Raw genomic sequence first — 25,913 nt, 5'->3', positions numbered from 1 at the left:
AATCATTAAAGTTAGAAAAAACACCTTTAAGATCGAGTCCAACCATAAATCAGCTACCACAGCCATTTCTCTGGTTCTGGCCTGCAGCTTGGACTTGGTGGATCTCTGGTGGAGCCAATGTACACTGGAGGCACTCAGACTCCTGGCATTTCTCACTTTCCATACAAGTTCTCTCAGAAGACTAATCAAGCATGGCTGGGAGAGCAGATAGGAAAGAAAGTGGATTGAGCTAAATGGGCTGCAGAGCGGGGCTGTGAATTCAGGAGCAGGAACAGCTTCAAGCTCTTCACCTGGCTGGTGGATTTGGTGGCAGTCACAGTATTCAGATGTTTGTCAAAGGGAATAGTCCCACTGCTGTCTGTTGCCTCCTGTTTGAGTGCTAAAAATAGTTGATGAGGCAGTAAGGAGATTGTTGTGGCTGTCTTTGTTCCTCTATGAAATGCAAGCTTGAGGAGCTCCCAGACTCTGGTTTTGCATCTTCTTCTCTGCTGGGAAATTGGAATTTCAGTGAAACACTTAAATTTCTGTACCTGTTACAACTGGCTTTGGAGCATCTTGTCACTTCTCTGCTGTGGTACTAAGTATGTGACGGGAAAGTTTGTGCAGAAGGGTTGCAGGCTGCTGGGAGCTGTGATTTTGGCAGCATTGTTCTCCCTTTTGAACCTAAATTCTTCAGCTAAAATCTCTTCTACACCCTTGCCCTAGCCAGGAATTAGCTAGTCTTCTGTATGCCAAGTGTGCTCCTTTGGAGATATTGCCATTGTCAGCCTCTGTGCTTGCTGCTCTCTTCATGACAGACTGTCCCAGAAATCAGTGACTATGTGCACTGCAAATACTTCTAGTACCAAAAATGGTTTGTCTGGGGTGGTTTCTAGGTGCGAGCAGTGTGTTTGAAATCCAGGGTACTAGGGATTTCTTGGGAAGTAGGTTGGCTGCGACAAGTAACAGCTGGATTGTCACCTTGGAGTGAGAATGATTGCATCTTGTTGCCATCTTTGTTCTGACAGAGTCATCTGCATGTGAACTGAAATTTTTAGTGCCCTAAAATGGTGTAGTCACCAATCTCAGGTGAAGCTGAGGTTTAAAAGGCAGACTGTCTCCTCATCTGTTGTATTACTTCAGCTCCAATTCACTCTTTCCCTTGATTGCTCCTCAAAAAGAGCCAGCAAGATCAGTTCTGGTAGTGGAATTGTATCAGGGCAGATAAAGTGTTAAGCTGGAAGAAGGGAGGTGTAGAGTGGAGATTGGGAAGAAATTCTTGAGAGTGAGGGTGGGGAGACTGGCACAGGTTGCCCAGGTTGTGGCTGCCTCCTCCCTGGAGGTGTTCAGGGCCAGGCTGGATGAGGCCTTGAGCAACCTGGGCTGGTGGGAGGGGTCCCTGCCTGCGGTAGGGGGTTGAAACTGGATGATATTGGAAGTCCTTTCCAACCCAAACCAGTCTGTCATTCCTAGATGGAAATGGGTGAAGCCTCCTGGTTTGTAATGTGATTTCCTGGGTGTTGCTGGTGAGCATTGTTTGAGTTCCACAGAAGCTGTTGATGCAAACAGAATTGTGTGTGAGCAGATCTGTGAAAGAGGGAGATGTCTGGAAGTCAATTTTGGTGAGGAAGGTAAGTAAACATGAGGGAAACATTGCGGTCTTTATTTTAGTGGTAGAAGGAAGTTAATGAGAGTCTCACAACTTGGAAGTGTGGGATGCTCAGTTCTCTTGGCAAGGTTGTACAACAGCAGCTCTATCAGTTCACAGCCTGGCTGCTCTGAGCGTTGGGGAGTAGTCTGCAGAGCATGTCTGCTGAGGGAGCTGGAATTATTTAGCCTGAAGAAGAGGCTGAGAGGAGACCTCATTGCTCTGTACAGCTATCTGAAAGGAGGTTGGAGTGAGAAGTCAAAACTAGTCTTCGTGGACTGCTCTGGAAAGGGTCCTGCCCAAAAGGGGATGTGTTACTGGTAGCCTACTGCAAGTCCTGGAGGTGCTGAACAGGGGAATGATGCAAGAACTAATCATTCCCATACAGCTAGGGAGGTGGAGCTTGACTTTGGGCTATTTCACCTGTGTTCAGAGGCAGCTTTGGGAAAGCTTCATGTCTTGACAGTTGTTGTATCACTGCTCTAAGCTGGTGTGATCAGGAACCTGCCATGGAATTCCCAGTACAGTGGCCTTGCCAGTCAGTAGTTGCAGCGTCCTTCAGGCTGTGAACTGATAGAGCTGCTGTTGTACAACCTTGCCAAGAGAACTGAACTTCACAGCTCTGCTGTACCCTGCTCCTGCTCTGTGCCTCTAATTCACTTAAAAAGCTTTCCTCGTAAGTGAAAAAGACCTTACTGATGCTTTACACAGCAAGATTGCCGAATAATGCAAGTTGAGCTTTAGGCTGCTGCTATAACCAGTTTTATCTGGAGGGGAACTGGTGTGGCAGATTAGTGAATGCTCCTGTGATTTCTCTTTCTAGGCTCTGTACAGGGCTGCCCTTGTCAGTGGTCTGTGGAGTGAGCTCCTGCTGCAGGTGTTACCTTGGTTGAGATGGGAATGGAAAGCTGGAACTTCTGTCAAGACCTTGTGGTGTTGCCTCCTGCAGGAGTTGTCAGTTGGAAACTGAAGTATATCCAACTTGATCCAGATGTGGTTTTGTCCTTGGCTTGAGGGCTTTTAAATCAATCTCTTTGTACAGGAATTGATTCACGTCTGAAATCAATCTTGAATCAAGAAAGGAGATGATTCTGCCTCTCTGCTCTCATGAGACTTCACCTGGAGAGCTGCATTCGGCTCTGCAGTCCTCAGCACAGGAGAGACACGAACCTGTTGGAGCAGGTCAAGACGAGGCCACAAACATGATCCAAGGGCTGAAACTCCTCTGCTTTGAGGCCAGGCTGAGAGAGTTGGGGAGAGTTCTGGAGAAGAGAAGGCTCCACTGAGACCTTCTGGTGGCCTTTCAGTGCTTAAAGGGGCGGAGGAGAAGGCTGGGAAGCAGAGCCTGTTGTGACAGGATAAGGAGTAATGGTTTGGAACTAAAAGAAAGAGATTCAGACTGGAGAGAAGGGAGAAACTTGGCACTGAGGGTGGTGAGACCCTGACCTAGGTTGCCCAGAGAGGTGGGAGATGTCCTATCCCTGGAAACATTCCGGATCAGGTTGTTTGGTGCTCTGAGCAACCTGCTTTAGTTGGAGTTGTCTAGGCTGCCTGCAGGGGGTTGGATCAGATGAGCTTTAAATATCCCTTCTGACCTAAAGAGAATTTGGCATTCCATGACTTCATTAATATTAGCCACAGAGTTGCTGTGCTGAAACTGGTGGTCAGTTTTGCCAACAAGATGTCTAGCTGCAAGCTGCTCCTTTGGTTCAAAGGGTTTACAGCTCAAGAGTCTCTGGTGCTTTCCTGTTGTGCAGAAGATCTAGAATAAGTTCCACAAAGGCCCTGAGCTACCAACCTCTGCTGGAAGGAATCGGATACCTCTGTAGATAGATGACTTTGCACTTTGCAAGCTGCTGTCATATTTGCTTGCATGAGAAGTGCTATGGCAATGAGAAGGCTTTGATGCCTCTCTGAAGTCATTAGTGCAGTGAGCTTTTTGGGTGAGGGAGCTGAGCTAGCCCAAGAGTTGAGCACTTTCCTAAGGGGTAAGCAAGTTAAATTGGAGCTGTTGCTCTAAAAAGCAAGAGATTACTGATTCAGTTCAGAAAACTCCACATGTGGGACTGAAAAAGACTTAAGAAACTGGAGATTTTATGACTCATGACAACTTTTATTTCATATAAATACTCCTTCTACATCAGAGTTTTCAGCTTTTTCATCTTTTCTATCACCATAAAGAAGAAATAGCCACAGTTTTCTGAAAACTTGCAATCCAGGCACCAACCAAAGTCAATTTGAGCAAAGTGTTAATGAGCAGGGGGAAAAAAAAAAAGACTTAGAATAGGCACTATCTGTACAGTCCCATCCCCAGAGCTTGGAACAGACCCAGTCCTTCCTCAGCATCATTCAATGCAAAATGATTTGGCTTTGCAGGAGAAAAAAGAAGAGGAGGGAATGGGGGACAAGTAACGGTTTTCCTTTCAACGAGGATAAGATACAACAGTTGCAGGCAGAATTTCATCTCTACAACCAAGCTGCTGGAGCAGGGGCAGTGTAAAAATTTCTACCTGGCTGGGTGCCCAAGTGCTGCTGAGGTGCCACAACCTCTCGATCTGAGGGTGTGTTTTATATGGACCATGAGGCAAGGCAGCTTCTGGTGTGTGCTGGTAAGGACTCAGCCTGCCTGAATGAAAAACAATCATAACTGAAACAATAAACCAGCTGTAAGCAGGTTTTGAGCCAGTCAGATAAGGAAAATCGGTCTGTAACAGCAATGGAGATCTCCAGGACTTGGAGCACTTTTACAATCTGGCTTTTTTCTGTCTGCTGGATACCCAGCCTGAGCTTTGGGTGGGGTGAAGATGTTTCTACTGATAAAACATGCACACTCTGTTGCTTGAGAATACCTGGTCTGAAGCCAGTAAACTCTCCTGAATTTGGGCAGCAGAGGAAATTTTCAGGCTTGTCCCTCATATGGATCCATGGTTTGAGGGGCGGGGGGGAAACAAGCTTTGTGCAAATATTTGTTTATTAAAGCAGCATACAGCATTTCTGTCCACACCTACCACCCTTTCTGTCCACACCTGCCACCCTTTCTGTCCACACCTGCCACCCTTTCTTCCAAAGGATCTTGCTCTTCTGGTTAGCAAATAGGTCTTGCAATGAAACCAGATACATCTTCACTGACAGCTATCCACACGTTTATTTACTCCTGCTTCAAGTTTTAGAGCAGCACTTCAAGGTGAGGGCAATACCCTCTGTGCTCTGCATTTAGTCAGGAGTCAGAAGCACAGGATTGTTTGGGTTAGAAAAGATCTCCAAGATCTAGTCCAACTGTCAACCCAGCACCACCATGGCCATTAAACCATGTCCCACAGTGCCATGGTCACGCATTTCCTGAACACCTCCAGGCATAGGGTCTTCACCACCTCCCTGGGCAGCCTGTGCCATCCCCTGACCACTCTTACAGGAAAGAATTTTTTCCTCATGTCCAACCTAAACCTCCCCTCCACAATTTCAGGCCATTTCCTCTTTTTCTACCACTTGATACTATGGAGCAGAGACCAGCCCCCACCTCACTCCACCCTCCTTTCAAGGAGTTGCAGAGAACAATGAGGTCTCCCCTCAACACAGCTTGAGTTAACTCCTCCTCTGGCAGCCACGCTTCAGCTGGGTTCTACTTGCTGCAGCTCTCTTTGCTGCTTGGCCTTCCAGGCAGCTGGCAGTTTGGCACATTTATGCTTGTGATTGCTCTTCCAGATCCCTGATTTGAAAGGTGTCTTGTAAGGCAGGTTCCATGTGTGACCTTTCAGGGGAATTGCTCCCCACCTTATCCAGCACAGGGCTGTGAAAGGCACAACCAGGAAGGTGAAAGCATTCAGCAGGAAGCTTTAGGCCTTTGCAGAATCGCAGAATCGCAGAATGCTAGGGGTTGGGAGGGACCTCTGGAGATCATTGAGGTCAACCCTGCTGCCAAGGCAGGGTCACTTAGAGAGGGTCACACAGGAACATGTCCAGGCGGGTTTGGAATCTCTCCAGAAATGGAGACTCTACCACCTCTCTGGGCAGCCTGCTCCAGGGTTCCACCATCCTTAAAACAGAGAAGTTCCCCCTCTTGTCACTGGGAACCACTGAACAAAGCCTGGTCCCATCCTCCTGATATCCACCTTTGAAGTATTGATCAGCACTGATGAGATTCCCCTCAGTTCAGCTCTGGTGTAGCCTGGGTCCTGCTGCAAACTCCTCTGTGCAGTGCAGGGGAGAAGCAGGCAATTGCATTTGTGCTGCCTTCCTTGTCCTGCTTAGCACATGGAGCGGCAGGCATCCACAGCTGCTGGAGCCTGGCCAGTGTTGGGAGGGAGTAGGGTGTCCTGCTGAGCTCTGTGCTTCCTCCAGCAGCCACCTCAGCAGAAAGCCCAGCCTCCTGACCTGCTGATCTGCTGCTGCTTGTGTCCTGCCACATCCCACAGGAGGAGGGAGGCTGTTCCAGGCTGAGATCATAAAACGGCAGAATGGTTTGGGTTGGAAGGGACCTTCAAGACCATCTCGTTCCAACCCCCCTGCCAGAGACACATTCCCCTAGACCAGAGTGTTCAAAGCCCTGATGCTGATGTGCTTGTCAAAAGCACCTGCAGCACACAGCTAAGTGAAGACTCCTCCGTCCCCTTTGTGTCCTGCAGCTTGTGGCACTACTGCACCCCTCTGCCAGCACTTCAGCCACCTACAACACTGCTCTGAACACCCCTTTGTCAACCCACCTGCTGAACCACAAGTTCACCATCCCTCACCCCAGCTCCTGCTCCCTACCCAGCAGACAGGGAGAAGCTCCCCCAGCCCCTGTCAGCCTGTGTGGGAGGGAAGGGGGGAGTGTGGCTAGAGACCTGCATCCTAGCTTGAAAACAGAATTAGTTAACAAACTAAAGTGCATCCAGTCAAGGTGTCATTGGCCTGCCACTTAGCTGCAGTAGAGGCAAAACAAACACAAAGCACAAGTGATGGTGTCTCCTTCGTAGGCTGGGGGTGTGCAGCCTTCCCTGTCCTTCAGGATCGGGATGGGGAAGGGTGAGGCCAAAACAGTTGAGTGAGGGGAGATGAAGCAAGACCCCAAGTGTAGTGAATGGTACTGAAGGGCACAAGGCAGGTGCTGAAAGCTGGTTTCATAGGAGATCAAAGAGTGAGGACAAGTTTGTGCTCCTCTTCTCATCCACCACCTTCAGCACATTATCCTGTGAAAGGAGAGCAGAGACAGCAGTGGGATGAGCAGTCTTCAGGGAACTGCTGAGCAGTAAATGAAAAATGTGCTGAACCTCAGCCTGACCTTCCTGCAGGGCTGGAGCTGCTCGAGAGCCACCAGAGACCCAGCTGCTACATCCCAGGGCAGCAGTGAGGACTCTGTGGCCCAGGGGATGAACTGAGCCTCCAAGTCTGGATGAAACATGCTCCCAATCCTCCTCTGGGTTAGGTAAGACAACTTTACTCTCTCCTTTTTGTCTCAAGAGCAGTAATCTTTACATGGTTTTGTGCCTCAGTAAGAGGAGGGGCTGGTTTGGGGTTGGGCTTTGTGGTACTCTTTTGTGAGACCTGGCTTGGGGATACAGCACCTACAGAATTATAGAATCCTGAAGGCTGAAAAAGACCTCTAAGATCATCGAGTCCAGCTTTCTGCCAAACACCCCCACGACTACCAAACCATGTTCCAAAGTGCCACAGCTATTCATTTTCTGAACACGTCCAGGGATGGTGTACACCATTTTCTCTGGAGAGAAACCTAACCTATGAGAGGAGCCTGCTGTCCTGTACCTGCCTCCAGACCCAGAGAGGTTGATTTTAATTGGCAAAGGCAGACGTGTTTTGTCCTCCAGTTGTTTGGGTGCTGCTCAGATCTGATGAGCTGGCATTTCCCTGCATCCGTGGTTAAACCCACAGATCTGCTGACACAGATTTCAGCACCTAAGGCTCCAAAAAAAATGGCAGAGGGGAGAGATTAAAAACAGATCAAACTCCATGAAGGCAGGAGAGGTGATGTGTGTTTGTACACCCCCATGGATCAGTAGAGACTGGGACTGAGAGCAGCTCAGCAGAGCAGCTCTGGGGAAAAGGACCTTTGAGTGCTGGTGGACAACAGGATGCCCATGAGCCAGCAATGTGCCCTTGTGGCCAGAAAACCAAACCCCTCTTCTGGGGACCATGAAAAAGAGTGTGGCCAGCAGGTTGCGGGAGGGTTCTCTTCCCCCTCTTCTCTGCACTAGTGAAGCCATATCTGGACTACTGGGTCCTATTTCTGGGCTCCCCAGTTCCAGAGAGACAGGGAACTACTGGAGAAAGTCCAGTCCACCCTCACTGTAAAGAATTTCTTCCTAATCTCCACTAACTTTCCCTTCTTCCAGCTCATTCTGTGTCTACAAGCCCCTGTAAAAAGTCCCTTCCCAGCATCCTTTAGGTACTGGCAGGCCACTGTAAGGTCTCCCTGAGGCCTTCTTTCCTCCATGCTAATCACTGTGTCTTATTAGTAAGAGAAGTAATGAATTCAGATCCCACCAGCTGTGGCTGTGCAGTCTCACTTGTGCACAGAGAGAAGGTGCCTGTGCTGTAAGGATAGTGTTGTAGAAGAGGGAGGAGAATGGTCTGCCAGCACCCAGAGCACTGGGTTGTCACTGAGACCCTTGAAACCCTTAATGATAAACAGCCAACAACAAGCAGAGCTGGCCCTGGAGCAGCTCAGACCTGGCAGATCATTTTGCAGTATCTGGACCACCAAGTACAACTCAAAATCTCCTTCCTGGCCCTTCCCAGTAGCATTAAATCCCCAGAGTGTGCTGCTGCAGCACTGAGCACCCCCTTGGCAGCAGGATATGGCCAGCCCCATCCCTTGCACACATGGCTGTGAAAAATGTCTCCAGCAATAGGCTCCGAGTCTTGGCTGTGGGTGGCATTGATTATTGCAGGTCGTCACGTCTGATCTCAGGGCAGTTCCTTATTAGATATCAGTGACTGTGTCTGTACATGATTCCTTTACAGGCTTCTTTTTTATGCAAGACAAGCTGATTATAACAGAATCACAAGATGGCAGAGGTTGGAAGGGTCCTCTGGAGGTCACTGAGTCCAATGCCCCTGCCAAGGCAGGGTCACCTAGAGAGGGTCACACAAGAACACGTCCAGGCAGGTCTGGAGTCTCTCCAGGGATGGAGACTCCACCAACCCTCTGGGCAGCTTGCTCCAGGGCTCCAGCACCCTTCAATTAAAGAAGCTTCTCCTCCTGTTCAGATGAACTTCTGATGTTCCAGTCTGTGCCCACTGCCCTCTGTGCTGTCCCTGGGCACCACTGAACAAAGCCTGGTCCCATCCTGGCACCCACCCTTGAAGTATTGATCAGCACTGATGAGATCCCCCTCAGGCTGCTCTTCTCCAGCCTAGAAAGCCCCAATCCTTTTGGTCTTTTTCCTCCTCAGATATTCCAGTCCCTTCAACATCAATGTAGCCCTTTGCTGTACCTTGTCCAGCAAGTCCCTGTCTCTCCTGACCCTCAAGTCCCTGTTCCCATCCTCTTGCCCCTACCCTTTATCTCTTGCGAAGCATTGATCAGATCCCCTTTAGTCTGCTCTTCAGGCTCAACAAGCCTCAGGTCTCTCAGCCTTTCCTCCTGACAGAGAAGCCCCAGGCCCCTCAGCATCTTCCCAGCCTCCACTGGACTCGCTCCTGTAGTTCCTTGTCTCTGTGGAACTGGGGATCCCAGAACTGGACATTATCTGCCTTGCCTTTCCCAGCCTGACAGCACCTGGCTGGATATAGAACATCACTGGGATGACTTTTGCAGTCAAGCTAGCATTGTAGAAGCTACTGGTTACACCTCGCATCATGAGGGTGGATGTACAGGAGGTTCCTGAAGACTGCAGCTGAATGCAGTTTGGCCCTTTTTTCTTCAGCTGAGCCTAGTGCTATCCATCCTCTGCCTGGGTTGGAAGGCATTGTTTTGCTGGGCATCCCCTGGGACAGGTCCAGAGCTCCCAGAGAGAATTTCATTCTTAGCAAACCACTCAGACATTCTGGTGAGATACCATCTGCTAAGCATCATCACACCACCTTTTGTCCCCTAGTTTAAGTGTCTCTATCTATCTGCCGTTCCAGCATGCACTGTGAGGCCAGAGAGAAGACCTGTAAGATCATGAGGCATCTTCTACCTAGTCTGGAGGTCATGGAGGTTGGGTAGAAGGTTGGACTCAACCATCTTAGAGGTGTCTTCTAACCTTTATGATTCTAGTCCCTGACAAAGCATGCTGGTCAGGCCCTGAAGGTGAGAAGAATCCCTGCTTCAACCATGGAATGCTTCCAAGCCACATGCCCTCTGCAGGTAACAATCTCTTTCTAAATTTCCCAGCTTCATTTATGGGCTCCCTCACAACATTGGTCCTTCCACCAGTCTTGTTTTCTGGCTCGACTGTTTCTCCTCCTTCACTGGTGTTCACTACCCTGTTGTATTTATAGAGATCCCACCTCCCTCCTTGCTGCCTTCATTTTGCTAGACTAAACAAACACTTCCTGAGCATCCCTGGAGCCCTTCTCTGTGGCTCTCCAGTCCTTTTTTCCAGAACCAGTCTCACATAATCCCTGACATCCAATGTTAGCAGTATTTTCCCATGGCATGCCACAGGAAGGGCCTCCCATCACTCCAGAGGTATGAAGATAACTGCCAAGTCCTGCATTCAGCCAATTTACAGAAAGAGTGATTGCCCATTGGAATGGGCTTCCTGGGGAGGTGGTGGAGTCGCAATCATTGGAGGTTTTCAGGAGAAGACTTGATGGGGTGCTGGGTGCCGTGGGTTAGTTGTTTAGGTGGTGTTGGATTGGTTGATGGGTTGGACGCGATGATCTTGAAGGTCTCTTCCAACCTGGTTTATTCTATGTATTCTCTTCTATGTATTCTGTCCCAGTTCTGCATCAGGATGAGAAGAAATTTCTTTGCTGTAAGGGTGCTGGAACCCTGGAGCAGGCTGCCCAGAGAGGCTGTGAAGTCTCCTTCTCTGAAGGCTTTCAAGACCCATCTGGGTGTGTTCCTGGGTGACCCTGCCTTGGTTTAGGAGGTTTAGGTTGGATATAAGGAACAATTTACTTGCTGAAAGAGTGGTCAAGCGTTGGAACAGGCTGCCCAAGGAGGTGGTGGAATCACTGACCCTGGAGGTGTTCAAGACAGGTGTGGCCACGGGGACAGGGCTTCGTGGCCATGGTGGTATTGGGTTGAGGGTTGGAGTCAGTGATCTTAGCGGTCTCTTTCAAACCAAATAATTCTCTGCTTCCCCTGAACCTTGAGGAAGCTGATAGGTCCTTCAGTAGCTCTATAGCTATATTGAGAAGTGTTGGCTTCCACTTGCACTGCTTCCTGCCCCAACTTTTGGTGCTGGTTTGGATCAGACAGCTGACCTCCTCCGACCGCTCCTCCTGCGGCACTCAGGCCCTGCCTGCCTCACTCCTCTTTACGTCAGCCAGAGCTGCAAGGTCAGCTCCCTGGAGCTGCTCTGGAAATCTACCCCCAGCTGCAGTTTCTCTAAAGATGTTAGGATTAATTTTCTCAGGAGACTTCAGGGAAAAGCTTCTGTGTTTTTTGTGTATCATTTACTTCTCTGGGACTTGTTGGCCACTCTCCAGGGATTCCAGTCCTGCACTTCGGGTAAATATTTATTCCTTGTTATGTGAAGCAAAGGATGAAAGCCCCACCACACTCTCTGCACTCTATCTCCAACTGGTTTGAAGGTGCTGGAGATTTTTAGTGCCATAAATAGACATTAGCAGTGGAAGCTGGTGAAACCCACATGCTGCAAGGAGCTGCTCTGCAGAAATGGGTGAGCAGCATCTGTGGTGGAGAGTGAAATCTGCCCCTGCACAGGGGGCAGATGGTCTCCACAAAACCCAGGAGCAGGGCAGGTGGAGAGCATATTATAGAATCACAGAGTGGTTTGGGTTGGAAGGGACCTTCAAGATCATCCAGTTTCAACCCCCTACCACAGGCAGGGACACCTCCCACCAGTCCAGGTTGCTCAAGGCCTCATCCAGCCTGGCTTTGAACACCTCCAGGGAGGAGGCAGCCACAGCCTCCCTGGCAACTTGTGTCAGTGTCTCCCCACCCTCACTGTAAAGAATTTCTTCCCAATCTCCAGACTAAATCTCCCCTCTCCCAGCTCATCCTGTCACTACATGCCCTTATAAAGTGTCCCTCCCCAGCTTTCTTGCAGGCCCCCATCACTGATGTTCACTGTTGCTGCAGGCACCCACTGAGCTTTGGGACATGTGAGATCTGGGAACAGAGGGCACATCCATGGCAGCAAGTGACATGAGCTGGTGGAGGAGTTTCTGCTAGCGGGGGAACTCCACAAAGATGAACTTTTTAGTGGTCTGGGGTTTTCAAATACCTTTTGGGGCTGGCAGGTGGCATTCCTGCCATCTGCTTCCACGGTGATTTGTCAGTGACTGCAGCACATCCAAACTGAATCCCCAGTCTTTAAAACCACCCCATTAACATTTTTTGTGCAGAAGAGGTTTAACCAGCACTCCAGTTTGGGGGTGGTGGAAAAGGAAGGGTTGAAGGAGACACAGTTCTGGTACAGGCATGAAATTTGTTAAATCTGTCTTTCAACAGGAAAACCAATACTGTCTGACTGAGAAGTTAGACATTAGGACAAAGTTCCTCACAATGTGGGTGGTGAGGCGCTGGAACAAATTGCCCACATAAGTGGTTGAGGCACCATCCCTGGAGACATTCGAGGAGAAACTTGCCAGGGCCCTGAGCAACCTCTTCCGGTTGGAGATGTCTCTGCTGGCTTCAGGGGCAGTTGGACAAGATGATCTTCTGAGGGTCCCTTCCAATCCACACATTCTATGAATCCGTGATGTTTGTTACCTGCTACCTCCTGGCAGGAAATTATGAACCAGTCCTGACAACCCAAGATGGCACATCCCACCAGATGCTTCTCCTCAAGGCTGGTCATATGCTATGGTCCTGATTGCATTAATTCTCTTCCCTGTTTGCTGTGAACCCTCTGTCCTCCAGGACAGTTGTCACTCAGAGTCTGTATAACTTGGATTCTCAGCCCAGACTTCGCTCCTGTTTTCCACCAGGCACTTCAGGACATTCCCTGGTACAATGTCTGCTGGTGCCACGGACACAGAACCCAGCAAAGGTCTCCAGCTGGCCAGGATTTACCAAGACAGAGCTGCTCAGTACTGGAGTGGCTGGAGAGCTGCTTGGTGGAGAAGGACCTGGGGGTGTTGAGTGATAACTGGCTGAAGATGAGCCAGTGTATACCCAGGCAGCCAAGAGGGCTGATGGCATCCTGACCTGGATCAGCAGGAGTGTGGCCAGCAGCTCTAGGAATGTGATTGTCCACCTTTACTTAGGCCACACCTTGAATGCTAGGGTCAGTTTTGGGCCCTTCATTCCAAGAAGGATATTGAGGGGCTGGAGCAGAGCCAGAGAAGGGCAACAAAGCCAGGGAAGAGTCTGGAGAACAGGGCTGATGGGGAATGGCTGAGGGACCTGGAGTTGTTTAGCCTGGAGAAAAGGAGGCTGAGGAGAGACCCTATGGCTCTACTGAAAGGAGGCTGGACTGAGGCAGGGGTTGGTCTCTTCTGGCAGGGAACAAGTGACAGAACAAAAAGAAACAGCCTCAAGTTGGACATGAGGAACAATTTTCCCAGAAAGTGTTGTCAAGGCCTGGCCCAGTCTGCCCAGGGAGGTGGTGAAGTTGCCATCCCTGGGGGTGTTGAAAGACTCTTGGATGTGGTGCTGAGGGGTGTGGGTTAGTGGCAGGGGCTCAGCAGCAGCAGTGGCATTGTGAGCTCCAGGGGAGCAGCTGAGCTTGATGAGCTCAAAGGTCTCTTCCAACCCCTACAGTTCTATGGTTCCTGGAGGCTTGCATAACAAGCCATTTACCTTGCCACATGAAGTCCTTCATCTACAGAGAACTTGTGGTACCACAGGGTGAAACCACCCCCTCCTGCCACCTGCTGCTGTGGGATAATCTGGGAATTGTGTGTGGCTGACGTCAGCTCAGTGCAGTCGAGCTCAGGCTCTGCAGCCGAGTGTGAGCAGCTCTTAAAAGCTACACGTGAAGCACCACCCACAGCCTCCCACCTGCTCTCTGGGCCATTCCCTCAGGAGTACCCATTCCTTAAGGATTGTACTCAAGTGGTGAGAGGAGGCAAATAATGAGGGTGGTTTGGGCACCTGAATCCACGGTGCTAGGCACAAAGGGAAAAAGAAATGTGTAATTCTGCATGATAAGGAAAAAAAGCACAGCTCTTGGTGCAGTGCTTCATCTTGCTGCCCTCTAAGTGCGCAGAATGATCACAGAATCATATAATCACAGACTGGTTTGGGTTGGAAGGGACCTTAAAGATCATCTAGCATCCAGTTTGTGCCCACTGCCCCTTGTCCTGTCCCTGGGCACCACTCACAAGAGTCTGGCCCCAGCCTCTTGCCCTCTGCCCTTTATCTCTTGCTAAGCATTGCTCAGTCCCCTCTGGGGCTGCTCTCCTCCCGGCTCTCAGCCTTTACTCCTCACAGAGATGCTCCAATCCCAGCATCTACAGAGCCTCCTCTGGATGCTCTCCAGCAATTACCTGTCTCTCTTGAACTGGGGGAGCCCAGAGGTGGACCCAGTACTCCAGATATGGCCTCACCGGTACAGAGTGGAGGGGAAAGAGAACCTCCTTCAACCTGCTGGCCACACACTTCTTCATGGCCTCCAGGAGACCATTTGCCTTCTTGGCCATGAGGACACATTGCTGGCTCATGGTGACCTTGCTGTCTACCACCACTCCCAGGTTCTTCTGCTTGGAGCTGCTTCCCAGCAGGTCACCCCTCACCTGTACTGGTTGCAGGGGATTATTCCTCCCCAGATGCAGGATCCTTGTTGAATTTCATGACGTTCCTCTCCCCCAGCTCTCCAGCCTGACCAGGTTAAGTGACATTTCCCCCAAGGATGCCCATACCTATGAAGTCCCTTGTGTGCCACACACCATGGCTTTGCTGAACACAGGTTTCCTGTGGATTGCCCTTTGTGCAATTCTTGCCCTAAAGTATCATCTGGAGCCAGGTGCAGGCATCAGGATCAATAAACAACAAAAAAAAACCAAACAGGAAAACCCTGCCAAGGATCCCAACTGACCTCAGACTGGAGCAATCCTGAGGGACCTGGTTCTAAAGAGCTGCTTGAGGGAGAATTCCATGGATATAAGGCAGAGCTTTGCAGGTCTGTATACACATTGTGGTCTGAACTTGACGTCTGTGGAGCAGCAGGAAACAGATACCAGGGGAGAATGAAGGGACTGCCACCAGCTGGTGGCTATTTGTGGCTGCCATCTGTGGTTGTGTGCAGCTTGCCATGGGGATCTGGGAACTTCAAACACTGGCAGAAACAGACATGAGACCTTTTTGCTCCAAATATAGGGACAACTTAAGCCCCTTGAGCCAAATGAGCTTTTGCTGTTTGGTGGTGGTGGTTCTTTGGTTGCTCCCAGGAGCCCAGCTGGACAGCCAGGCAGAGAGGGGACTGCTCTGGGTGTGCTGAGCTTGTGCTGGAGAAATCCAGGTTTTTTTCTTTTTTTGTTTTGCTGTCCCAAAGAATGTTCATAGAGTCCCAGACTGGTTTGAGTGGGAAGGGACCTTTAAAGCTCACCTAGTCCAACCTCCCTGCAGTCAGCAGGGACATCTGCAACTAGAGCAGGTTACTCAGAGCCCCAGACAATGGTTCCAGGGCATGGGTCATCTCTCACCTCTCTGGGCAATCTGGGACAGGGTCTCACAGTCCTCAGTGTCAAGTATGTCTTCTTTCTAGTCTAAATCTTCCTCTCTTCATTTAAACCATCACTTCTTGTCCTGTCACAACAGGCCTTGCTCAAAAGTCTGTCCCCAGCTTTCTTCTCTCTATTGGAGGGTCTTAACAAGGTCTATCCTCAGCCTCTTTTCTCCAGGCTGAACAGCCACAGGTCCCTCAGCTGGTCCTCACCAGCCCTGTTCTCCAGACCCTTCCCTGGCTTTGTTGCCCTTCTCTGGACACGCTCCAGCCCCTCAATACCCTTGTTGGAGTGAAGGGCCCAAAACTGAATCCAGGATTCAAGGTGTGGCCCCCACCAGTGCCGAGTACAGGGACACAAACACTTTCCTACTCCTGCTTGCCACATAAACTCCTTCAAACTCCTTTCCAGGAGGGCCCTGTATTGCTGTTAATGAACATTTGTCCAATTATGACCACAGAAAATGGGGCTCTGGGGCTGTACTATGGCTGAGACGGGAGCACACTGCATTGGGTTAGGAACTGGCTGGAGGGCCGAGCCCAGAGAGTGGTGGTGAATGGCGCCACATCCAGCTGGCAGCCAGGCACCAGTGGTGTGCCCCAAGGATCAGTGCTGGGCCCTATCCTGTTCAATACCTTTACTGATGATCTGGATGAGGGCATTGAGTCCATCATCAGTAAATTTGCTGATGACACCAAGCTGGGGGCAGGAGTTGATCTGCTGGAGGGTAGAGAGAGGCTCTGCAGAGGGACCTCGACAGGCTGGACAGATGGGCAGAGTCCAAAGGCCTGAGACTGCACACATCCAAGTGCCGGGTTCTGCACATTGGCCACAGCAACCCCATGCAGTGCCACAGGCTGGGGTCAGAGTGGCTGGAGAGCGGCCAGGCAGAGAGGGACCTGGGGATGCTGGTCGATGGTAGGCTGAACATGAGCCTGCAGTGTGCCCAGGCAGCCAAGAGGGCCAACGGCATCCTGGCCTGCATCAGGAACAGTGCGGCCAGCAGGAGCAGGGAGGTCATTCTGCCCCTGTACACTGCACTGCTTAGGCCGCACCTTGAGTCCTGTGTCCAGTTCTGGGCCCCTGGGTTTGGGAAGGAGGTTGACTTGCTGGAAGGTGTCCAGAGAAGGGCAACAAAGCTGTCAGGGGTCTGGAGCACAGCCCTATGAGGAGAGGCTGAGGGAGCTGGGGTTGCTTAGCCTGGTGAAGAGGAGGCTCAGGGGAGACCTTCTTGCTCTCTACAACTCCACGAAGGGAGGTTGTGGACAGGTGGAGGTTGGTCTCTTCTCCCAGGCAACCAGCACCAGAACAAGAGGACAAAGTCTCAAGCTGCACCAGGGGAGGTTTAGGTTGGAGGTTAGGAAGAAGTTCTACACAGAGAGAGTGATTGCCCATTGGAATGTGCTGCCTGGGGAGGTGGTGGAGTCACCATCATTGGAGGTGTTCAGGAGGAGACTTGACAGGGTGCTTGGTTGCATGGTTTAGTTGTTTAGGTGGTGTTGGATAATAGGTTGGACACGATGATCTTGAAGGTCTCTTCCAACCTGGTTTATTCTATTCTATTCTAATAGGATAACAACCACAGTGTGGGGAGAGGGGTCAGGGACTCACCTTTTGTCTCAGGCAGGCTGGTACAATCTTTGCTAGTTGTGGGTGTCCTCACTGTCCTTGTCCTTGCAGTCCTCAGGCTGGTCCCCTTCCCTGGACTGTGATTTTGCTGTGTCCTGATCAGATACAACAGTCTTGTCAGAGCTGGTGTTCCTTGGGGGCAGAGGATCTCCTCTGTGTTCAGTGCTCTCAGCATCTTGACTGTCTTTCAGTGCAAATGTCTGTCCCTGAAGGGCAGTGGTTTGGGTCACTTCCTCCCCTCTTTTTCCCACCAGCTGTCCTTGACCTGCATCCAGTCTGTCTCCTGCTGCTGTGTCCAGCTTTCCTCCATGGCTGCCTGGAGAGTTCTCAGTGGACTCCTGTCCTGAAGCTGAGGTTTTCTCTGAGCCAGCTCCCACAGGCAGTGTCAGAGTCTCCTCACTGCCATACCTGGTGGCTTGCTCAGTGCTTGGAAGGCTGCTCTGTGGAGCAGAGCTGTTAGTGCTTTCCTTCTCCTGGGAGACATCAGCAGTGCCAGGCTTCCCATCAGCATCTTCCCCAGCGCCTTCCTGACTTGGCTTGGGCCCTGGCTCTGAGTCGCCTGTGTTCGCCATGGGCACCTCCCTGTCCTTCACTTCTCTCTGCTCCTCCTTCTGGCCATTGTGGCCAGATTGGATCTTTCCACTTCGTAGCCTTTGTGATAAGGGGGCCCCATGATCTTGGAGGCTTGTCTGTTTCACCTTCTCCTCCAGGTCAGCTGTGGAGCTCTCTTCCATCCCCTCCTCACCTCTGCTCTTCTCCTTGTCCATACCAAGGCTTCTCTGAGGAAAGGAGATAATTATTTCAGCTAATTAAATCAGCAGAATAGTCTCCCTTGTCTGTGATGGGTCTCCAAACTTGAGGAAACTTTTGTGGAGACCATTAAAGGACGTAGAACAATGTAGGGGGAGATGTGTCCAGGGAGCAGAGTAAGTGGGATTATTGTGCTGATAGAGGGTCAGCACAGGACATGAAGCTGCTCTCAGACCAAGCCATCTGCAGAGTGCCAACGAGGGGCACATTCATCCCAATATGGAAGTCTCCCAGCTCTGCCCTGGCCAAGAGCCTCCAACTTTCCTGACAGTAGATGTTTTGAGAGAACTCAGCAGCTAGCCTTGAACTCATGCACCCACCTGGCTGTCAAGGTCATCCTTCAGAAGAGACATGTCCTCACCTTCTTTTGCATCCCACCTGCCAAGGAAAAAAATAAATCAGGATTTAGGCCTTCAAGTTCTCCTGTGGCAAAGCCACTCTGCCTGCCTCACACCTGCATGGGAGTTTCTACTAGGTCCATGAACTCCCTCTCTGAGCCCTTTGAGCAGGCAGCAAGAGATAAAGGTGGCCAGCTCCTGATCCAGATGCTTCTGGCACCTGCAAAGGACTGAGCCCATCCAGAGACACTCATCTGAGACCACTACATCTTCGTGAGCTGGTTGTTATAATTCCCAATGGAATGAAAACCTAGGACCCAATGGCCAGAACAGGCAGCTGGCCTTGGACTAACAAGATCTACAGATGGCTCCTGCTGATGTCTGCCATGGCCCTGTCCGGCTTGTCTGACAGTGCCCAAGTGTCCCAGATCTCCACAATGCCAGACGCAGAGGCAGACAGGGAGGGGCAATGGGCCATGGGCACAAACTGGAACTGGGATTCCAGATGAAGATGAGGAGAAATTTCTTTGGTGTAAGGGTGCTGGAGGCCTGGAGCAGGCTCCCCAGAGAGGCTGTGGAGTCTCCTTCTCTACAGAGATTCCAGACCACGCTGAACATTGTGGTCCTGGGCAAGGTGCTGTTGGTGCCCTGCTTGAGCAGGGTGGGTATACTGGATGATCTCCAGAGGTCCCTTCCAAATCCACCATGCTGGGATACTGTGCATGTGAGATTTAATTCTTCTCTGGACAGACCCTGTTGGGCTTGCTGGCCTCTCCCTCTGGCAGATTTGGGCTAAGACACAAAACGAATGGAAATGCACACTGAGGTGGCTGCAGAAGCAGGCATTCCCAGAGACAAAGGTGACAGTGACCCCACGTGCCCTTGTGAAACTGATGTGGGAGCTGACATCACAGGCTCCACCACACAATCACACTGAGCTGCTTCACACCTAGCCCACTCCCTAGGGCAGGAGTGAGTTACATTTGCTGCACCTTCATGCTCTCTGAGCAGAGAGCTGGAGACAGTGTCCTTATTGAGAGGTTGAAGCAGCTTGGAGCAGACACAGACCCCACACCCAACCCAGGAGCAGTGAGGTCCTGTCCTCAACATGGGGTAAGTCATTACCACCAGCTCAGACCAAAAAAGGGTGCCTTTTTGTGGAAGAAGCCCCGCTAAGCAGGGATGCATTTTCAGTGGTGCCCTGCAAAGGTTCTGAAAATCAGTGTGGAAAATTTTCTAGGCACAGGCTAGACAGGTACAGCTAAAGGTGACCTGCAGAGCAAGCCCAGAGCAGACCCCCCCCTGCCCAAACCAGCTAGACACCAATGCTGAACTGGCCAGCATGCTCACCCGACCTGTTCTGAGGCGTTTACAGAACTTAGCAGCACCAAGCAAATCTCTTGGTGTGCCTATCCTGAACATCCTCTGGGATCTGTTGTGGCCCAACCATGCTGCATTCAGTGGGCAGGACAGAGCCAGCAGGACCACAGCTCATCAGCTTCTTTCCCAAGGATATATTATTAGGGATGGAGCTGAAGAATGGGAAGGGGTGGAATATAACTCACAGACAAAGCTAACTGGATTGTGTGCTGATGAATAGAATAGAATAGAATAGAATAGAATAGAATAGAATAGAATAGAATAGAATAGAATAGAATAGAATAGAATAGAATAGAATAGACCAGGTTGGAAGAGACCTTCAAGATCATCGCGTCCAACCCATCAACCAATCCAACACCACCCAAACAACTAACCCACGGCACCAAGCACCCCATCAAGTCTCCTCCTGAACACCTCCAATGATGGTGACTCCACCACCTCCCCAGGCAGCCCATTCCAATGGGCAATCACTCTCTCTGTGTAGAACTTCTTCCTAACATCCAGCCTAAACCTCCCCTGGCACAGCCTGAGACTCTGTCCTCTTGTTCTGGTACTGGCTGCCTGGGAGAAGAGACCAACCTCTGCCTGTCTACAATCTCCCTTCAGGGAGTTGTAGAGAGCAATAAGGTCACCCCTGAGTCTCCTCTCCAGGCTAAGCAACCCCAGCTCCCTCAGCCTCTCCTCACAGGGCTGTGTTCCAAGCCCCTCACCAACTTTGTTGCCCTTCTCTGGACACCTTCCAACAAGTCAACCTCCTTCCCAAACTGAGGAGCCCAGAACTGGACACAGGACTCAAGGTGTGGCCTAACCAGTGCAGTGTACAGGGGCAGAATGACCTCCCTGCTCCTGCTGGCCACACTGTTCCTGATGCAGGCCAGGATACTATTGGCCCTCTTGGCTGCCTGGGCACACTGCAGGCTCATGTTCAGCCTACCATCAACCAGCATCCCCAGCTCCCTCTCTGCCTGGCAGCTCTCCAGCCACTTTGACCCCAGCCTGTGGCACTGCATGGGGTGCTGTGGCCAGTGTGCAGAACCCGGCACTTGGATGTGTGCAATCTCACGATCCCATCCTTCAGCCAGTTCTGAGAATTAAATCTCATTTTAACAAGGTTCATTAACCAGCAGGGCTTAGGAAGACAGCAGACAACCCATCTTTAAGTGGATTCCCAGTCCCCAGCACAAGAAGCTGTGGGTTCTGACTGCTCAGGTGCATTTCCTCAAGCACAGCCACTGGAAACAAAAGCAACGTTCCAAGATCTCCCGGCCTAATGGAGCGCCAGGCTCTGACTGTGAGACCTACTGCTGTCCTGAGAGCAGAATCCTCAACACGAGGAGAATCTTTGTTGTGAGGGTGCTGGAGCCCTGGAGCAGGCTGCCCACAGAAGTTGTGGAGTTTTCTTATCTAGAGACTTTCAGGACCCATCTGTATGCATTCCTGTGTGACCTGCCCAAGGTGACCCTGCTTTGACGGGGGGGGTCAGATTTGGTGATCTCCAGAGGTGCCTTCCAACCCCTACCATTCTCTGATTCTATGGCGCTGCTTACACACACCCTGCCTAGCTCCTCAGGTCAGCCAAGGAACAGCCAGCAGCAGCTGACCTCCAACTTAAGAGTTTCTTACACCACCATTAACATTGGAAAAGACCTCTAAAATCAAGTTCAACTGTCAACCCAACACCACCAAACCATGCCCACTAAACCATGTCCTGAACAGTTCCTGAGGGAAATGGGGCTGTTTAATCTTCAAAAGAGAAGAATGAATGGAGACTTCTGGCTCTCTACCACCCCCTGAAAGGAGGTTAGAGCCAGGAAGGAACAGCCTCAAGCTGCACCAGGGGAGGTTTAGGTTGGACATGTGAACAATTTCTTCCCAGAAAGGGCTCTCAGGCACTGGCACAGGCTGCCCAGGGAGGTGGTGGAGTCTCCATTCCTGGGGCTGTTTAAAAGCTCTGTGGATGTTGTGCTGAGTGATGTGGTTTAATGGCAGGGGCTCAGCAGCAGCGGTGGCATTGTGAGCTCCAGGGGAGCAGCTGGGCTTGATGAGCTCAAAGGTCTCTTCCAACACCAACAATTCTATGAGTCTGTGCTTCTGTGAACTCTCTCTCTGGGAAACACTGCAAGTACCCCTGTGAAGCAGGATCTGGATGTGCATCTGGTGAACTGCATGGTCATAACTGACCTGGATGGTTAAAGAACACCAACATTAAGTGCTGCAGAAAAGATTTAGTGTCTGGATAAATGAAGAGGCCTGAGGTATGTAATCAACTCTTCATCCTTTAGTTGCCTGCTAAAGGGCATGGCAGTGCTGTGAAGATGATCACTGTTATTAAACCATCAGCATGGCTCCAGGAAACTGGAGACTGCATTGAGATTTAATTATGGGGAGCAGCAGGGGAGGGGCCTGGGAGGACGTGGGAGAACCTGCAGAATGGCTTCATTTTGCTGGTGATCTGAAATGACTCCTGTACAAATCACTGCCCTGCTGTATGCTGCACACAGCTGGCAGGAGCAGGCCCCTTCCCTCCCCACCAAGTCAGGAGGCTTTAGGAGGAGATGCTGAAGCAGGAGACTGTACCACAGTGTCAGTCCTAATTACCGCTGATTCAGTTGGGAATCATCTTTGGAGGCTGCCCCTCCACATCAGCCATGCCTGGAAGTCAGATGTGTTCAAAAGCTGTCTGGGGCATGTGCCAGTACAATCCAGATCTGGTCAGGGAAACCCTGACCTCCTCAGGGATGTTCTGCAGAGATGCAGGGTGTCAGTACAGTGATAACAGACCACACAAATACCACAGATCCCACAAAGCCTGATCCTGCCAGACGTGGCCCCAGCCAATGTGAACTCATTCAAACAGCTGCCCTTGTGGAGCAGTATCTTTGTCTGCCTCTCTCCACAGCTAGGCAAGAAATGAGACCTGGACATCCTGACCTGTATCAGAAATAGTGTGGCCAGCAGGACTGGAGAGGTGATTGTCCTCTTGGACTGGGCACTGGTGAGGCCACACCTCAAATACTGGGGTCAGTTTTGGGCCCCTCACTCCAAGAAGAACATTGAGGGGCTGGAGCAGATCCAGAGAAGTTGATGGAGGGTCTGGTGAAGAGCAGCTGAGGGACTTGGGGTCGTTCAGCCTGGCGAAAAGGAGGCTGAGGGGAGACCTCCTGGCTCTCCGCAACTCGCTGAAAAGAGGTTGGAGCCAGCGGGGGTTGTCTCCTCTGCCAAGGAATAAACAACAGCAGAAGAGGAAATAGCCCCAGGCTGCCCAAGGGCAAGTTAAGGTTGCCAGGAGGAACAACTTCTTCATGGAAAGGGTTGTCAAGGCCTGGCCCACGCAGCCTGGGGCAGTGGTGGAGTTCCCATCCCTGGAGGGGTTTCCAAGCCGTGGAGATGTGGCACTGAGAGACATGGTTTAGTGGGGCCCTGGCAGTGCTGGGTTAAGGGTTAGCCTCCATGATCTTAAAAGGTCCTTTCCAGCCAAAACACCTCTGTATCACAAGCACAGTGCCCATGGCAGTGCTGGCAACCTCCTTACCTCCTGGCTCTGCCTGTCAGTCTGTCCTTCCCCTTGGCTCGGCTGCTCACAGCAGACACCACCTTCTGACCAGGGTCGCTCACATTCACTCCATGCTGTCCTCCACCTAGAAGACAGATTGGAAATATCATGCAAGAACAGGAAAAACCAGTTGATGGACCACCAAAAGGACCAGCACCCTTGTGTCACTGGAGAGGAGCTCTGGAGGGGGAAGCCCCCAGAACTGTGTGCACACTGCATGTGCCATTTCTAAAGCAATGAACACACTGAGAATTTAAGGGGACTTCTTCTGCAGCTTTTATTCCAAATTCCAATTAGAGCTTTAACTCTTATTACTGGGACACAGTCTCCCTTGTGCTGTTCTCAGAAGACATGTGATCATGGTTTAGCCCCAGACTTGGTAGAGTTAGATCATGGTAGGACTTGATGATCTTAAAGGGATTTTCCAACTGAAATAGAATCACAGAATGGTTTGGGTTGGAAGGGACCTTAAAGATCCTCTCGTTTCAGCACCCCTGCCATGGGCAGGGACACCTCCCACCAGCCCAGGTTGCTCAAGGCTTCATCCAGCCTGGCCTTGAACATTTCCATCCACAACTTGAAAATGCCTTGAAACAATCAATCTCACTGAACTCTTCACCACACCAAGAACCTACTTTTCTTCCAGAAATGATTCCGTAAGACCTTTCTTCTCCTCCCTTGCCACACAGCACAGACTTGCACCACACAGCTATGAGGGCAACCATGCGGTGTGATAACAAAAGGCTCTCCAAATCTGGGGTGACTCTCTCAATGAGGACCTATCAGAGGTGCTGACATTTAGAGGGGTGAGCAACTGAGTCTTGGGCTTTACTCACCTCTCCCATCGGGAGGAAAGGACCTGTGCTGGAATTTCCTTGGGTTCCTTCCACCTGGAAGGACAAAGCAAAGCAAGCATGGAGTGAATGAGGTTCTGCAAGGGACAGGCAGCAAAAAGGCAGACATTCAAACAGGGTGTCACAAGGGAAAGTTTTGTTCTGCCAGTCCATCTCCTGAGGAACAGGAGTCATGATGGACTTCTGCTAGTAAAGAAGCCAGTATGTGCCACAGGGATCAGAGATGATAAGCTCTGGAATAGGACTGCCTCTCAAACCAGTGTCTGGGACAGGAGGCAGTGTCCAGCTCCTTAGGAGCTGTCTTAGGAGGTTATGAAAGCCACTGCTCTGGATGGGAAGGTCAAAAGCTCTAGCACCCAGACACTCAGAGCCCTGAGCACCCTGCAGGGCAGCGAGGGCTGGCACCCCTGCGCTGCACTCGGAGGCATTCGCCCAGCAAGCAGTTTCGCAGCTGACATTTGGCATTCACCAGCATCAGGGCAGAATCTAGGTGTCCCTTGCCAACCTTTCTTATGGCTGGGATTATCCAAGGCTGGCTCTCCATCCTTAACAAAGTCTTCTTCAAACCTGCAGGTTAAAAACAGGCATTGTAAGACCTGATGGTTCTCCTCCAACGGGCAAAAGCATGGGCAGGAGACCTTGAGATGAGCAGGCTCCAGCCTTTGACCCTTTCTGCACCTGCCCACTGACAAATACATGCAGGCTTGGCAGCAGGATCTGCAACTGCACTGCCCAGGAGAGGTGAGGCTGTGAGGCAGTTCTACCCCGAAAGAAGACCCTCTAAAACATTTACATCACCACCCATATGGATGGATTTAATTCTAGAATAGAATCATAGAATTGTTTGGGTTGGAAAAGGCCTCTAAAATCAAACCCAACCCTCAACCCAGCACCACCACAGCCATTAAACCATGGCCCCGAGTGCCATGGCCACAGGTTTCTTGAACACTTTCAGGTTGGTGACTCCACCACCTCCCTGGGCAGCCTATTTGAAACCCTGGCTGCTCTTGCAGGAAAGAAACTGTTCCTAATGTTCAACCTAACCCTCCCCTGGCACAATTTCAGGCCATTCCCTCTCATTCTATCACCTGATGCTAGGGAGAAGTCATTAACTCCTGCTGAAGTTCATGTAGCACGTAATGTGTTAGGGTGTTGGTGACATGTAGCTGTCCCAGGCTCAAATGCAGCTCCCCAAACTTCCAGTTTGATGTAGCTTCAGAATGTGTCAGACTTTGGTTGAGATAGTTTGATTTGTTTCTAATCCTGTTTGGTTTGTATTATGACTTTTCCCTTAAAAATTGATATTCAGAAGAGTGGGGCTCAGAACTGTCTTAGAGCAACACTCAGCACCCACTTAAGTCAATTTGCCTCTGATTATTGAGGTCTCAGGGACTGCAATCTATGTATTTGGTGCCATTCCTCAGCCAAAAGGTTGTCCCACCTATCTGCCCTGTACAAACACCTTTCTCAGAAAACATTCCCCAACTCCACACCCAATCAAACCTCATCCTGCCGCATGTGCCAAGTCATCCTCCAGAGCTTTCTACCTGGTGTGACCCAGCTGTACAAGCACAGCTTGAGGGACCGTGCTTAAAGCAGGGAGATGTCAGACCCCAGTAAGAGCTTTCCTGTGTTGCTGTCTCCAACATTTCCTCCAGAGCAGATGTTTAAGTGACCCCTTCATGCTGCAGCACCTGAAAGGGCTTGGTTTATGACGTACAGAGGATTTAGGCCTGGTGGCCTCTACGCTGGTTGAAAAGGAGAAACAAGCAGGGCAGCTGAGAAAACGTGCAATGTGAGCTTGTCCATTCTTGTTTCTAGAAGAGCACCTGTACCCTCCTGCTATTGGATTTATCCTTGGGGAGATGGAGAGGATCCTCCAGAGGCAGATGGAGCATTGATTCATGCTCCCTTCTCTCCCACAGTCCAAGTCCTGATGGAACCAAAGGCAGGCAAGCTTTGTCAACTCACAGTATCTCCTATCAGGATAGGAG

The 25,913-nt window shown here is 50.8% G+C and overlaps 1 protein-coding gene across 1 annotated transcript in view; it reads right to left on the bottom strand.

The window, feature by feature from the left end:
• Window positions 1–5,484: 5,484 nt before the first annotated feature.
• CCDC9B (coiled-coil domain containing 9B) overlaps window positions 5,485–25,913 on the bottom strand; it is a 43,479-nt gene continuing 23,050 nt past the window's right edge. The window contains exons 9-14 of the mRNA XM_054171669.1: window positions 24,425–24,486; window positions 23,902–23,955; window positions 23,045–23,150; window positions 18,115–18,172; window positions 16,967–17,763; window positions 5,485–6,795 (exon numbers count right to left, since the gene is read on the bottom strand). Of these exons, the coding sequence (XP_054027644.1) occupies window positions 16,999–17,763; window positions 18,115–18,172; window positions 23,045–23,150; window positions 23,902–23,955; window positions 24,425–24,486 (1,045 nt within the window). The 3' untranslated portion in view covers window positions 5,485–6,795; window positions 16,967–16,998. The remainder of the gene's footprint in view (window positions 6,796–16,966; window positions 17,764–18,114; window positions 18,173–23,044; window positions 23,151–23,901; window positions 23,956–24,424; window positions 24,487–25,913) is intronic.

This window comes from Dryobates pubescens, chromosome 22 (assembly GCF_014839835.1).
Source record: "Dryobates pubescens isolate bDryPub1 chromosome 22, bDryPub1.pri, whole genome shotgun sequence".
Taxonomy (NCBI): domain Eukaryota; kingdom Metazoa; phylum Chordata; class Aves; order Piciformes; family Picidae; genus Dryobates; species Dryobates pubescens.
This window is presented reverse-complemented; position numbering and strand designations above follow the sequence as displayed.